The 16,076-nt window shown below is 44.8% G+C and overlaps 1 protein-coding gene across 1 annotated transcript; it reads left to right on the forward strand.

Annotated features, from left to right (window-relative positions):
• Positions 1-229: 229 nt before the first annotated feature.
• LOC146755812 (obscurin-like) lies at positions 230-15,103 on the forward strand. The gene is made up of 3 exons (XM_085525249.1): positions 230-386; positions 14,020-14,286; positions 14,931-15,103. The coding sequence occupies exons 1-3, from the start codon at positions 230-232 to the stop codon at positions 15,101-15,103; spliced, it is 597 nt and encodes a 198-aa protein (XP_085381375.1).
• Positions 15,104-16,076: the final 973 nt, after the last annotated feature.

A 16,076-nucleotide genomic window follows, 5' to 3' on the forward strand; every position in this document is an offset into this window, starting at 1 on the left:
GCACAGCAGGCGTCGATGTAGCTCAGGGGATCCTCGTCCTGAGGTGACACGACGGAGGCAAAAGGATCCTCAGCTGAGCCCACGGGCCCCTGCTGGGGCTGCACCCCATGCACCTCGCCGGGCCCCTGCGGGGCCGTGGGGGTGCGGGATGCTCCGCGCCTCTCTGGCCAAGCCTCTCGAACTCGGAGTGGGGGTCTCTGCTCCATCTCGCAGTGAGGAACAGCGGCGAATGAGCCTCGTGTTCCAGCTCTGCCTCCTGGTGGTCAAAGCCCATTGTAACGGGGCTGTGATCTCACCCCGTTCCATCCGCCTCCACATAGAACCCCTCCTCTTGCCCTGGGCTCGCCCCAGAGCCCCACAGCCGTCCCTGTCCTTGGGCAGGTTCGGTCTGGAAGGAGCCCTTGTATTCACTGTGTGTGTTTGCCACAGCTGCAGTGTTGGGATCCGGGAGTCCTTCTTCAGTCCATCCCCGCATCCCCCCCTGTCAAATTAAACCATGTTCTGGTCTCCATTGGGACGGAGTTGATTTTCCCTTCTTGGCATCTGGTGCTCTGTTTCGGCTTTAGGAGAAAAACAGTGTTGGTAACGCAGCAGTGTTTCTAGCTGTTGCTGAGCTAGATGGGATGGGATGGGATGGGATGGGATGGGATGCGATGGGATGGGATGGGATGCGATGGGATGGGATGGGATGGGATGGGATGGGATGGGATGGGATGGGATGGGATGGTGCAGTGTGCCCTGCTTGGTGTGCAGAGCCCAAGCACCCCATCCAGGCCCCCAGTCCTGGCCCTCGTTCAGGGCTCCCCAGTGACCCTGCAGTGGAAGGGCTGTGCCCTCAGCCCAGCCCTGCAGTGCTCCATCCCTGCAGGCATTCAAAGGCAGGCTGGATGTGGCTCTGGGCAGCCTGGTCTGGTGGTTGGCGACCCTGCACATAGCAGGGGGTTGGAACTGGATGATCTTTGAGATGCTTTTCAACCCAGGCCATTCTATGACTGTACAGTTCCATACTGGAACAAAGATAAAATGGTAACTATGTAAAACATGGAGTCAAACCTGTGTGATTTGTCCACACCAGGAGGTGATTAGAAAACAATTTGTAAGCTACAAAGCTGCTTGCATGAAAGGAAAAGAAAATAAAACTACAAGAATAAGGGAAAACCTTTCTTCCTGAAAATAGGAAGAATAATGGACCTGACATGAAATTTGGGTGAAGCTGCCTGATTTTATGAAGCTATTCCCATTATTTTCTTGGTGCTGTGTTTCCCAAATGAGTGGTTTCTGGCTGTGCTGCAGCACCAGTCTGCATGTGAACATCAACTCTATTCACCATCTGGGAAGATTAGGACTTCCCTTCTCCCACCAGCACCACTGAATTACAGTTACTCAGTGGTTAAACAAAGGAATCCTTAAAGAAGGGTTTACAGCTGTCGTGTTATCTGAAGTGCTTGGAGCATTCTGATGCTATTAAGCTCTATGTATTAACAAGTTCAAAAAGAAAAGGTAGGCATCTGATTGTTGTGCCAGTTTCTAAGTGATTTGGAAAGCTGTACCACCCAACCACTCCTTCTATTTGATGGAGGTGACAAAGCTCAGTTTAATTTCTGACTGCTGTTTAAATTCTGAAGCTCGAGCTGGTTCCTGGAGCAGAAAAAGCTCGGAAGCTGTCCCTCCTACAAGCAGGCACCTCTGAGCAAAATATGACATCTCAATTTCTGATGGTAAGGTCAGGAGACCTGATTCCAGCGTCTAGCTTTCGGCTTCATGCTATGTTAGTGGGACCTTTGGCATCTAGCACTGACCAACAGCAACTGACAGGCTGGTAACAGTGCACCCCAAAACAGTTACGTTTCTATTTATGTTGTGAGGGAAAATTGTATCGCATTGAGATTTCCAGTTTTTACTCTTTGCAGATCTAACTAGCTGCTGGAAGAATCGTGTACGCCATGTTCACACCATTTTCCATGAGCTGGATGAGTCTGTTGTTGGCATTTTAATACCATTGACCAGGCAGGCAATATGTATGGAGTATTTGGCTCTCTCTACAGTCATGAATGTTTGAGTATCTTCAACATGTGGCTCATTGCTTCCATTTCAGGCTGCCCAGAGAAGCTGTGGATGCCTGTCCTTGGTGTTGAAGGCGAGGTTGGATGGGTGATGGGCAGCCTGAGCTGGTTAGTGGGCAGCCAGCCCATGGCAGGGTGTTTAGAACTGGATGATCTTGAAGGTTTCTTCCAACCCAAGCCCTCCCGTGATCCTATGATTCTGTGATTTCATTCAGGTTTATTAAGATGAGATGAGTTCTCCTAAATGCGCTGTTCTCCATATGATGATAATTGGAGTCTAGATGGATGACTTAAACCAGACACCAAACTTTCTGATGGCCAAAATGAAATGAACTCAATCCTTTACTGTGTCAGTAGTCTGTAACTAGAGCCCATCAGGTAATTCCCAGCCTCCTGCCTGTATCAGTGGCTGCACACAGTGAAAAAGTCTGATGGGATTTTAACCTCTAAAATGTTCCAAAGCAACCAGAGGGTGAATATATTCACTATGCAAATACCTGCAGGAATAAGCTTGTCATGTATGTCCTCAGGTACCACAGTAGTTAATGGTGGGACTCAGTAGGTCATGCTGAAAGTTGAGTCTGCTGATCTTGAAGGCCTTTTCCAGCCTAAATGACCTTATGCTAATATTTCTGTATTTATTTCTGTTCAGCTCCCAGAAAACCTCCCACCCAGCCCCCAGCTGACCCCGTGGTGAAAAATAAAACAGAAACCTCAGTGACGCTGGCATGGTCCCCTCCGAAGATGCAACCCCCATTCCAATCGATGGCTACATTGTGGAAGGCAATAAACTAACTGGCTTCACGTGGGTGAGGTGCCACGAGTCTCATGTCCCCGTCCCAGAGTTCACGGTGAGCAATTTGTCTGAAGAGGCTGATGATCAGTTCCGAGTGTCTGCAGTCAATGCGCATGGACAGAGCCCGTCTCTGGAATTCCCAGGGAGCGTGCACCTTGGTAAGCACAAAAACCCCAATGGAAATGGGTCAGTGTGTGCTGAGCAGCTGTGTTGGTTCCCTAAAGATGTTTCCTTTGACTTTAAGGATAGTAGTGCATTAACACACCAAAGGCTTTCCCTTCTTCCTAGTTCTCCTATCAACCTCCAGCTACCACTAAAGTGATACAAGTTCTGTTTCTGTGACAGAGACATGAATATTATTATCTTTTGATATCTCACATGTGCAAGAGGCAGAACTTTCTGTAACAGATTTGAAGCATAGAAGTTCTTCTTCCAGCACTCATGCAAAGGGAGAAGAAGAAATGTCCCTATGATTTAAACTTCCATCTCTAAATGAGATACCAGACTTGCATCTAAAGAGCATTAGGACATACATGTTGTTCTTCCTCAGAACCAGTCCTGGCTGTGAAATCCCCCCTAACAACTGGTGAAGCTGTACCTGGAGGGGATGCCATGTTTACTATTGACCTTATAACAACGTGTTGCAGCACTTGGTACCTCAATGGTAAAGTCTTACAAGAAAGTGAGACCTGCATCATCAAGAGAACCCAAACTACTCACAGCCTAATGATAAAGAACGTCACCAAGAACGATGATGGAGCAGAAGTGAAATTTGTTGCCGAAAATGTTGATGTCAGCAGCAAGATGAGAGTGAGAGGTATTTGCTTTGATCCTTCTCCTTTCATCTTACAGTCAAGGCATAGTTGCTGTGATCTGTTGATTAGAACTGGGGCTGCAGGCATTCACTGCCTGTACCAAATACCTGAAATTGCATCCCATGGACTGACGTGAGTCCTGGTAATGACCTAAACATGATAGCACAGAGTGTAGGGTAAGCCAATCTACCCAGCTGCTTGGTATCTGAACCAGATTGCTTCATGCCAGTTGATGAATGTCTGCAGTTCACAGGTATTGGCCAGTGCATTCAGTCAGCAGGTTTACCACTGCATCACCATAGAGCAGTACTTTCAGCTCCAGGTTCAGACAGCCTTTCTGATTGCACTGGAATAGTTTAGAAGTAGGGGAGCAATCATTCCAATAATATCTGTATCAATCAGCTTTGCATGACCAAATAGAACAGATAAACATTCATTATGGAAGGACCTGTTTGTCATTGGGTGGAAACCTCTGCAGAAGCATGTTTAGAGCATTCTTAATCAGTAGAAGGAGATGTTTGGTTGATTTTTACTTAGTAAATCTGGCAAGAAGACCAAATGAAATATCTTGAATTGATCAGCACTGACACAATGATGAGTGCAGGAACAGAAGGTGATACTTTTTCAGAGATGTTGCAGCAAACATTGACCACGTTAGCCTGATATAAATTGAAATAATGAGGCCTTTGCTCCTGACAGGTGCTGCAGTGAGATTTACCAATAAGAGCAAAGATGTAGAAAAGATCTCCGCTCGGCTGCGTGAGGAAGCCAAACTGCAGGCTGAGCTTTCAGACACAGGCGCTACTGTGGAGTGGATGAAGGATGGGAAGGAGCTCAAGGCCAGTGAAAAATAGGAACTGCACATTGTGGGGAAGAAACACACCCTGAAAATTCACAGCGTCTCAATGGATGATGCTGGAAGTTGTCAGTGCATGTGTGAGGGGGATAAAATGCTCTATCAGCTTTCACTGAAAGGTATGTGACAGTCTGGGCTGTCCTCTTCCAGCCCAGGGCCAGCAGACTGCATTCACCTGACTCCCCGACAGTCCAGCTGTTGTCAGACAGCATCTGGGGTGTTTTCAGTGGGTGTATTGACTTGAACTGGCCAATCTGCTTTGTAGAGCCATTTGATTTCTGTGTTCTGTCCTGTGATTCGTCCCTAAGATATAGAGGAAATCAAGGGAAAGATAGGAAAAAGAGCATCCCCGTCTTCCTGTTCTTCTCTCAGGGTGGCCACGAGAGATGATGTAAACAGCTCTTTTTGTAGCAGTGATCCCAAATGTAGAAGAGACCTGTGAAGAGTCACAGGGATGTTTACTTAGCTGTCATTCCATGGTGGGCTTTTTCTTGCACAGATGTAGAGAGAAACTTAACTTTCCCACGCAGGTCTCTGTTTTGCTGCAGGGTGTAGGTCTGATCTCTGAGATCCACACGCTGGGCCTTGATTGCAATAAATGAGAGCCCTTTGTTTGCTCCAGTGGAAGACTTTCCATTTCTGCAGTACCCTCTGCAGATGACACAAATGCAAATGAACCTTCTTCCCAGCAACAATTGGCTTTTTTTTTTTCACACTGAGTATGCATGAGGCTCTTTATCATATTCTGCTGGCTTGTCACCCTTGTTGATCCATGGAGAAACAAGAAAGGCCTAGAGTAGTGTATGCACTTTGGCATTGGAGAGCTTACTTAATTGCTTCTTCTCAAAGAACAAACTCCAGAGAGACATGGAAACAGCTCACAACAGAATTGAATAATGGGACTAAATTGATGGAGAAAAGAACTTCCTGCCAAGGTTTGTTAGCTAGTCTTAATTTTGCTTTTCTTCTCTCAGTCATGTTAGCATAATATTTCATACTGGCAGGTCTGCCCCCAGAATTAATTGAATTAGCTGGTGGACGTTTCCATGTGCTTTGCACTGTAATGTGACTATCAAATGAGTAATCAATGCTGTTATTTTAAAATCTGTGCTGGCAAACTGTAAGACAAACAACTGCTGTTGGTAGTTTGGTTACTGCAGAATCAGCTTTCGTGTATCTCATAGATAGGGAAGAGACCCTTAAGGGTCAGCTAGTTGGACTCCCCCCGCAATGAACAGGGGCACCGCAGCTCCATCAGGTGCTCTGAGCCCTGTCCAGCCTGACTTTGAACATCCTCAGGCTCACCAATCTTATACCCATGCCACACACTCGCAGTATTTCACCATTCAGCATCGCCACTTGTATCTTCTCTTGCTGTAAACCAGAGCTAGCTGGTAAATCATCTGCTGTGCGGGTCAGCTGTGTCTCTCCCATGGGCATCACGTGGCTGCTGGGAGGCTCTGAAGAGCTGCAGCCAGAGGTGTGTCACCCGCTGGGCCTCGTGCCCAAAGGAGCCCACAGGAAAGTGTTGTTGCAGTTTGTCATGCACTGCACTGCCATGAGACTTGACGTGCCAGACATCCTCTGACACGTGACCTCCTGCATCCAGGCAGGACATCTGAGACGTCTCCTTCAGCCTGACGTGGCTGCAGTTTCACACTGGTTTTACTAAGGAAGGAGAAGGCACGTGGATGAAACTCTTTTCCTGCTCTTCCTGGCATTAGCTCATAGTACAAGTAAAGCACTGTCAGGTCAAGCCTGGAGGAGTAATGCTTGTCACTGACCTGTTCCTGTTCAGGGTGGAGCTGGAGGGTAAAATAACACAAGAAATTGTCATTGAAATTCAAGATCTGTGAAATTCAGCTGGCTGCATTCACAGAACCTGGCGTTAAGATCTGTTTTCTGGTTTCTATCTTGAGCCTATTTTCCATAACCCAGTCGTCATTTGTGAACTGAAGCTCTACTGAAAGCCTTTCGCTGTGTATGCTCATGCTGCAGTGCAGCGCTTGTGACCTCTAACAGCACATTCACATTCCTCTGATCACAGGATCCTTAAGGCTGATTAAGACCCTCTAGTCCGACTGCTCACCCATCACCACCATGATGCTCACCATCAGCTAGCTAAAAACTCAGCAGAGATGATAGATCAAGCACAACACTGGATTTGGGATGGCTAGAGATTCCTAAGATACTGAAGGATTGCTTGCAGGTGGTATTGGCTCAGGTATTCACCCTGCATCCCACCTGCTGTTCTGTTTGGTTGAGAATCATGCATTCTGCAATTTCACTTTGTAATTCAAAGACCCTGGCTTTATCTGTTGAAAAACTGATCTAAAACAAGCCAAGAAGACTCCGTTGGAACTGGTGGATGCAGAACAAAGGCATCCCCAAAGGACAAGTTGCACTGTTTGATGAACATTATTGGATGAGAGCTAAGCTAAGATTTAAAAAGTTCTGGGGCTGTCTCTGAGCATCAAATACAGAGGAAGCCTGCATGATTCCCTGAGAATGGATACCTCCTACTTTGGTGTTGGGTTAAGGGAACACTAGCAGTAACTCCTATCACAAAATGTCACATGGCTCAGACAAAAAAGCCATCAAGAGGGCTTAATTAATAGCACCAAATGGTCACAAGATGGTCTTAGGGCAGGGAAGTAATCTATCTATGTGATACTGATTGATGCTATTAGTTCTTAACAGCTTGACTCTAGAGGGGCTGTTCTTCTTTGGTCACCTAGTTTTAAAAGAATAGATGGCTCCTGTCTATTACAATTTTTAATGCATTATTTGTTCACTGATGCCATAAATGTGCCTGGCATAGCAATTGGCCTTGGTATATCCAGTGACTGAAAACAACAGTTGTTGCTGTAAGAAATGCAATACTAAGCTTGGTCTGCTTGTAGCTGACAGCCATCAGCTTGCTCCTCAGGCAGGTTCTGTCTGGATGGAATGAAGGGCATGAAATACTGATGTGCTCATCAAACGCTGCTTGTTAGCTTAGAGACAAGGTGTTGAATAGGTTTGTTCATGCATTGAAAACACGTTACTTAGCTGCCTTCATTTTAGCTACAGAAGAACACGTGCAGAATACAGAATTGATTAAAAGAAATAAGAACTGTCTGCATAGAACTTACTCTTTCCTTACACAGGAGAATCAAGCAGACGTTTGTATGTGAGTATCTCCAGAGGTGAAACTCGATCACCCAAATGTAATGAGCAGAGACATTACAATCAGTTCTAACTGTATCTTCATGCTGTGCTGAATAAGCCTGAGTCAGGATGTAAACCACTTTCTCTTTTTTTCTTCAGATGAAGCCATTAATGTTGTCAACAAGCCCAAAATGACTCCAGAAATATCAGTCAGTCCTTCTGAAGACCTGGAGCTGGTGTGTGAGGTGTCAGCTGCAAGCGGAGCTGTCGTATGGAAGAAAGATCAAACAGAGGTGAAGCAGGACCAGAAGACAACCATCATCTCCCAGGGGACGCACCGCAACCTCATGGTCAAAAATGTGACCCTGACAGACCAAGGGAGCTACAGCTGTGAAACAAAAGATGACAAAGCAACATTCCAAGTGAAAGTCAGAGGTGAGAAAATGCTTGGAATCCCAGAGATAAAGGAACGCTTCATTTGGTGTGTCTTGCATTTGGAGGATCAACTGACAGCCTCTCTGGTGCAAAACATTTTGGCTATAGGACTTTCTCTGTCATCTAGTCTCATAGCAACACTTTTCTACATGTGCTTTTCCATCCAGGAATGAATTACTGCAACAAACCATAGGCAAGGAGGGTAACTTGTGCAGCTCTTGTAGTCAGCTGGTGTCTGCAGGGTTACAGTGCAAGAGCACACCAGGCATGCAAGGAGTGAGAAAAGGGGAGGTGTTTGAAGAGATCTGGTTACAAAATTTGAGTGACACAATTAGGTGGAAAATGCCAATAATCAGACTCATAAATGGCCTGGGTTGCAAAGGCCCACAGTGCTCATCCAGTTCCAACCCCCTTCTTCCTATGTGCAGGGTTGCCAACCAGCAGCCCAGGCTGCCCAGAACCACATCCAGCCTGGTCTTGAATGCCTGCAGGGATGGAGCATCCACAGTCTCCTTGGGCAACCTGTTCTAGAGGGCCGTTCCCTTCTGATTTACTGGAAATGTAGAGAGACATCAGAAGAAAAAAAGATAAGATAGGAGGTTCAGCAGTGCATGCAGGTGTTCTAAATCTCATGTCCAAATCTGCTATCAGACTGCAAAATGTTTAGCTTTGTGATATGATGTGATATGATATGATATGATATGATATGACATGAAATGATATGTCTATCATTTCCCAAGGCAAAATAGAGGGGAAAGTATTTTCCTGTCTTAGTGAGGCATCACGATGCTCCCTGTGAAGTGCAAGTATAATGAAAACGGGCAACTGGAGTAAGCTCTGCAGCAGACTACAGCAAAACTGTGTGACTCTTGTGATGTCCCTGCAGAGAAAGAAGACGTGTTTACAGAGAAGGACAAGATACAAAAGGAGATGAAGGCTGCACCAACAGAAAATGCCACGCTGAGCTGCGAGGTGGCCCAGGAGAAGATGGAGGTGAAGTGGTACAAGGAGGGGAAACTGATCACCTGGAGCAAGAAGTTCAAGGTGGAGTCAGAGGGCAAACAGCGTCGGCTGGTGGTGAGCCAGGTGGAGAAGAAAGATGCAGGGGAGTACAGCTGCGAGGCTGCTGGCCAGAAACTCACCTTCAAGATTCATGTCACAGGTGAGACAGGTGTTGTCTGAAATACAGCAGAGAACAGTAAAGTAAAATCTAGTTTCTATTATACAGTGATCCAGTTGCAGTAGTCTGTGCTGAGGTTTTTTCCCTAGACTTGATTGCCTGGGTTTGTAGAAAGTATTTGGTTTCAGTATGGCACAAAGACCTGTTTCAGTCTGTCTGTAGAATAATAATTACTGATATATGTACAATGGAAGCAATATTCAAGATATTATTCAAATCTCTCCTGTGCCTGAGATCCCAAACTGTAATTCTTGTTCACCGAAACATTTGACTAAGATAAGTATGTGCAGTGAGGCTGGAGTGCATGTTGTACGTGCAGGCTTTCATGGCAGGAGAAGCAGGAACTTCTCCTAGTAGTACACTGCCTTTTTCCTATGCCTTTATGTTGGAGGCTGCATCTGGATAGGTGAGTCTGCTACTCACAGTAAGAGACCTGGTAGAGCTGACTATTCCCAGAGCTCAAAGTAAAATAGATATCTGCAAATCACACACAAAGAACAAAGGACTGCATTGGTGAGCATATTTCCTTTGTGTCTTTGACAGTCACAGTTGTGGCAATGGTAGATGCCATGAGGAGTCTGTTCAGGAAGCCAGGAGTACTGTTCTGGGTCATGAAAAGGCAGCCAGTGATTTGACTATCACACGTTTATGTGTTTTGATGTTTCACAGTGGGTCTGAAGTAAAAGGAACTCAGGTTTTGGTTGCCTGCAGGACAGATGTTCTTTTAGGTTCAATATGTTTGCATAGTGACTTGCAACCATGGGACTGGTGTTCAAGGACCCTCTTGGTTCCTTCAGTTCCTAGGTTCTTTCTTGCCTAGATTTGACACTTAGTTTCAACAGAAGAGCTGATATTCTCTAGTGAAGGCTATTAGTTTGGGCACAAGTGGTAACCTAAACCTGTTCCAACCTGTACATACAAACCTGCAAGATGGTCTCATTTCAGTCCCTCAGTCAATACTTTTTCTTTTCTTCCCTCAGAGCCAAAACCTGTGTTTATAAACCAGGAGAAGGTGCAGAAAGAGCTGAGTGCTGCCCTGGCAGCAAGTGCCTCCCTCAGCTGTGAAGTAGCACAGGATCCAATCTAAGTAAAATGATCCAAGGATGGAAGACTGCTTGCCTCCTCCAGAAAGTTCAGAATGGAATCTGTGGGCAAAACACGGCGTCTGGTTGTGGAGCAGCTGGAGAAGAAAGATGCTGGAGAATACATCTGCGAGGCTGCTGGCCAGAAGATGACCTTCAAGTTGGAAACAACTGGTGAGCATTCGCTTTGGGAACACTAAGCAGCTTTGGTGGGATGTGGATGTGGGGGAATGGCTGGTTTCATTGACATGAGAGAACAGGCAGTGATGCTGTGAAACCAGATGGATGATGCTCAGCCTGGCCATGTGCCTCAGAGCTGTTTGCTCAAGGAAGCCAAGTGTAGTTGTGGGTTTGCTCTCAAGAGCACAGTTTAGTAGGGATGAGTTGGCGGTTGGACTAGATGACCTTAGTGGTCTTTTCCAGCCTTAGTGACTCTGTGGTTCTCTGCTTCAGGAAAGACCTACTCGCTGACTTACACACGTGTCCAAGTCAAGGATGCCGCAGAAATAAAATCTGTAGCAGAAAAGGCAGAATCTCGTGCCCATCTTACAGTGAAAGGTAATTATGCTTCTGATGACGATTTTGCTTAAATTATCTTATGTTATAAACCAGCTAACATCCTTTGCTTTAATGTCAAGGAAGTTAAACACCACCATGACCTTTCACAGAAATAAAAGCTCCAACCTACCTGCCTTTCTGCCCACAAAATATCCAGCTTGTCTTTTGGGATTTACTTTGCTAAGTAAAACAGGCGATTTTCTTAGGAAGTTGATTTTCTACCTTTAGACTTCAGATTTGTGTTTGAACGTTGAGGGATAAAAACATAGCTTGAATTTTTCTTCATCTTCTCTGTATGTTTGAAATGAGCACAGGTTGTGTTTTTTTTTTAATATATACAATGTTAGGGTATATATATGATGTTAAGTGTGGTAAAGAAAAGGGAGACATTTGAGTTAGCACAGTACTCAAGAGTTCAGTCCCCAGCTTTGCCACTGTTACAATTATAAGGGCAAGAACATCCTGGAAAATGAATTTCTCCTAAGTAGAGTCATTACATTTGAGCTACAGAGACCTTTACTAGGAGAAAACTTGTTGTTCAGAGCTACGTTGCTGTATTTAACCAAAGTAATTATCAATGTCTGTGTTTCACTGATCCTATATTCCATTTCGTAATGCGAGGAGTTTGATATCGAGATGGGAAGGTCATGATTTGATTTGGATGTTGGACTGGGAATCAGAAGATCTGGGCTCTCTTCAGGTTGTCAGTCTTATTGTCTGACTTCTTAACAACTTTCCTTTCTTTCTACTACTTTTTTAATGATGTTTTAAGGCATTTTGAGCTGATAGGTGTAGTGTTCATGTGCAGTAATGCTGACATGAGTAAGTAGGGTGATAATGTATGGGTTTTTTATATTCCTTCTAAATCTCTGCTTTCTCGTGTTCCATCCTTCTTAAAGAGCAATCCATTAATGTAGTAAAGGAGCTGTGTGATGAGGATGTGACTGAGCCTGAAGAAGCCAAATTTGAATGCGAGATATCCATTCCTTCTATGAAACCTCCCAAGTGGTATCTGCGTGAAGAAATCTTACAGGCTGGCAGAAACTTGATTATGCAGCAAGAAGGCACCATCCACCGGCTGACCATACCGAAAACCACCACTGATATGACAGGCACCATTCAGTTCTCAATTGGCAAATCCAAATCCACAGCCAATCTGCTCATCAGAGGTAACGTATCCTGGCTTGATTTACATCATGAAGATGAAGAATTAATTAATGTACAGTCTTCCTTCACTGGAGTCTTTGAAATATTGTGTGTTTTCTGGAGGGTCTGCTCCATTTCCTTTTAAAAGTCGTTGGACACTAAATAAGACAGCTGCATCTCAGTAAAAGATCTGTTTGAATAGTTGTGATGTGCTTACTATTCAGACCTACAGAGCTGAGGTTTTGTCCTTGGCTATACCAAAGAAGTCAAATCAGGTGGAATTAATTGTATTTCTGAACTAGACAAGTTTAAGTTTGGTAGCACCTAAATTTGATGCAGTTTGTCATTGATTTCATCTGAAGGAAACTTCCAGGCTTCTTATCTGCTGTTGTCCCCAGCGTAAGAGTCTCCATTCACATCCTAAAGTACTTGTTATATTTTCAACTCACTCCTATTTGAAAAAAAGCCTCAACTGGGAGCAATTTAATAAGCACAGAACAAGAGCTGGACCTTGCATTTAGTAGATAATATACAGTATTACTTTATAGAAATGTAGTCAATGGCATTCCCTATAGGCAATCGTTTGTTTTATCTTTAGAGTGGTTCAAAGAACAATTGTGAACATGGAATTAATTGGAATGGAATACACGCAAGAGACTTTCCTCTTCTTCCAATTGTCCTCATCCTTTCTTCTCTTCCACCCCTGTTTTGCAGATTACCATTTACAAATCACCAGGAAGTTGGAGGACAAGACAGCTTTGGAACGTCATTCTGTCATCCTGTCCTGTGACTTCAGGCCTTCTCCGAAGGTTGTGAAATGGTTCAAGGGCCACCCACCCATCGAGCCCTCTGAGAAGTACAAGATCAAGAGGGATAAGCATTCAGCAGAGCTCAAGATTCTGAAGCTGAAGCCCGATGATGCTGGTGTGTACAAGTGCAAGGCAGAAATTGCAGAGACTTAGGCCACTCTGACAGCTGAATGTATGAGCATGGAGGGTGGCCTCTTCCATGTCCTATTTCACCTCAGATTTCTCTTCTTAAGGTTCTTATTTTTGTAACAGTTCACCTTGTTTCCCCACAGCTCGCAATGTAGAAGTGACGAAGCACCTGCATGATGTGGAAACTGAAGAAGAGAGCTCTGCTGTCTTCTCCTGCGAGCTGTCCCATGATGATGAGGGATGCTGCACACTGACAATGAGTCAGGTTAAGCCTGAAGATGCTGGCACACTGACAGTGAAGTCAGACAAGGTGTCAGAAAGCGCGCGCCTGAAGGTGATAGGTGGGTCTGGTCACAACCCTCCTGGATGTAAGAGATGCTAAGGAGCTCCAGTTCATTCTATTGTGAAGCAATCCTGCTTCTAAAGCTCACCTCTCTGGGGTGACAAGTTATCAGGGGCTTTCTTCCAGTGGAAGGTTCCATTGCAGCAGATATCAACGAAGGAGGATGGTTTTGGTGTCCTGCCAAAGCATTCCATTGCTTTTTATCATCATTTTACTTAACACAAGAAGAGTTACAGGAGCAATTTTTTTACTGCTTCAGTGCCATGCAGTGTCAATGCTGTTGTCTCCAAGGATTTATGACTGCAGGGAGAGATCAGCTTATCCTCTTAATCCTGTGGCCTGCTGTATGAGCTCTGCTCCATGTGAGGGCAATGCCAGCTCTCCAGCTTTAGAAGAGCTGCATCCCAATAACTTCATATGATATCAGTCCCACCCACAGCAATGCAGGCTGTCCCTCCTGTTCCCTGTATTCTCCTACTGATTAGTTCAGAATTCCTTAAAGCGCATTCTGTCAAGAGACATGAAACCGCTTTAGGTTCTATATTGGTGTTGTCAGTACTGGTAAAGATTTATTGATCTCTCCTTAAAAAGCTGAAAGCAACTGGAAATGTCTCAACTTCTGTATCACGTTGTTCTGTTTTGCCTGTTTAATTACAGAGAAGCCTGCTGTCTTCATGAAGTCCTTGGATGATGTTTTTGGTGAGGAGCGGGGTGTGATTAAATTGGAATGTGAAGTCTCTAAAGAGAAGGTCAAACCAGTGAGGAAAAAGGACGGTGATGTGCTCACTTCTGGCAACAAGTATGAGCTGGTACAGTCTGGGAAGACCCTATGTCTCCTTCTCCATGACCTCGAGAAGCCAGATGCAGGTTTCTATACCTGTGATATTGGCACTGATGTTGCCAAGTCAAATGTCGGCATTCAGGGTAAGTACTGTGGAAAGTGAAGGAGTGCTAAAAGCACATTCAGTGTGGTCACTATGTCTTACACCTATTCCCCCACGAGCCTTAATAGTTTCTACAATAGAACTGTATTTCTGCAATTTAGCGCAGTGATGTCTGGAAAATTCCCATTGCTTTTGAAGTAAATGTATCTCCTTTTGCCATGAAAATCACAAAAAACGTCAAGAATGTCCTGGAAATGTTTCCTTTCTAAACATCCCTAAAATGGAGAAATGGTTTGAACACCAGTAGGGGTAGGATGGTAACAAATTAGCTAATAGAAACATTTAATGTCTTGTCGTAGGCAAAACCCTTTTTCTCACGCAGCATCCTAGAGTTGTCCTCTCTGTTAGGTTTTTCCCTCTGTAGCTCATTGAATCTTCATTGTGCTCCATGGACTGAGCTGCTCTCCTTGTAGTTCTTCCAGAGCAAAGCCAAGAGATTCACGTCTCTTTTTTTTTATAGCTTTCTGGTAATTCTGAGTGGAGAATGTCTTAGAGAATACATCAGTGAGGAACGCAGCCATGATCTGCAAATCCTGAGTTCAAACACCAGTACTGCTACTCACGTCAGTCACAAATGCCTTTTCTCCATCTAAACCTCATACTAACCTATCTCTTATCTTCCAGAGCTGAATATTGGCATTAGCAAACGGCTGAAAAACAATGAAATCCAGGAGGTAGAAGATTGCACTTTTGAATGCATTCTGTCCCATGAAAGCATTGATGAGTTCAAGTGGACACTGAATGGAAGCAGAGTGGAAAGTGGTGGGCGATTTAAAGCTTCTAACGTGGGTTGGTAAGAGACTCTCCTTATCAAAAGTGTGACTCCTACTGACTCTGGGGAAGTCGTTTTTATTGCCCGTGGTCTAACCTCCAAAGCCTCTCAGTCTGTGAAAGGTAATGAGATGGGAGAGATTCTGGGGTCTGATTCCTTCAACTGTCTTCTGATAAGATTGTCATGAGAGCTAACTCATAATATGGTTAAAGTGAATAGCAACCTTCTACTTGAACCTTGAAGCACTGAGAATTTCTCTTAAAAATATGTAAAAGGAGGAACCATTTTACACAAATGTGAGAACTACCCAAAGCGCTGGGGTAGTGTTGGAAATGGGCATCTCACTACAGCTTGTTCCATTAACAGTAAATCAGGAATGATCTGTTGAGGGAACTGTGGGAGCAAATATCCTCTAAGTATAAGCTGAAGGGATGGCCTTCACATCATCTAGCTGTACAACAAATTCCTATCTAGAACATGTGCATCTGAGAGCATCATCTGAGGCTCCCAGTGTGATCAGTGGAGAGAAGGAAGAGGCAGTTTTCAGACATGGTTCATCATCCTCAATGGGGTAGATTTAAGAGAGAATTAATGGTGCCTGCAATTCTATTGTCTGTACTTTACAGATTACTGCTGGCTGTAGGATGGCGTCTGTTGCAAGTGCCTCTCTAACTTATGTCCAGCATGTAGATGCGTGTATTTTGAGAGAGGCATCCTACCCTAAGTGTATGTTACTCAAAAAGCATGTTTTCTTTCAGAAAAACCTACTGAGGTAACAAAACAGCTGGAGGATAAGACAGCAGCAGCAGGGCAGGACATCAGCCTGAGCCGTGAGCTGTCGAAACCAGATGTGAACATCAGGTGGTACAAGGATGGCAAAGCAATCAGAAAAAGCCAGAAGTACGACTTGCAGTAGGAGGGAACTGGGGCCATTCTGATCATCTATGACTCTACCGCCAAGGACAGCGGGGAGTACACCTGTGAGACAGAGGACTCTG

The sequence above is a fragment of the Coturnix japonica genome, chromosome 30 (assembly GCF_054131305.1).
Source record: "Coturnix japonica strain WE chromosome 30, WE-NBRP24, whole genome shotgun sequence".
In the NCBI taxonomy this organism is placed as follows: Eukaryota; Metazoa; Chordata; class Aves; order Galliformes; family Phasianidae; genus Coturnix; species Coturnix japonica.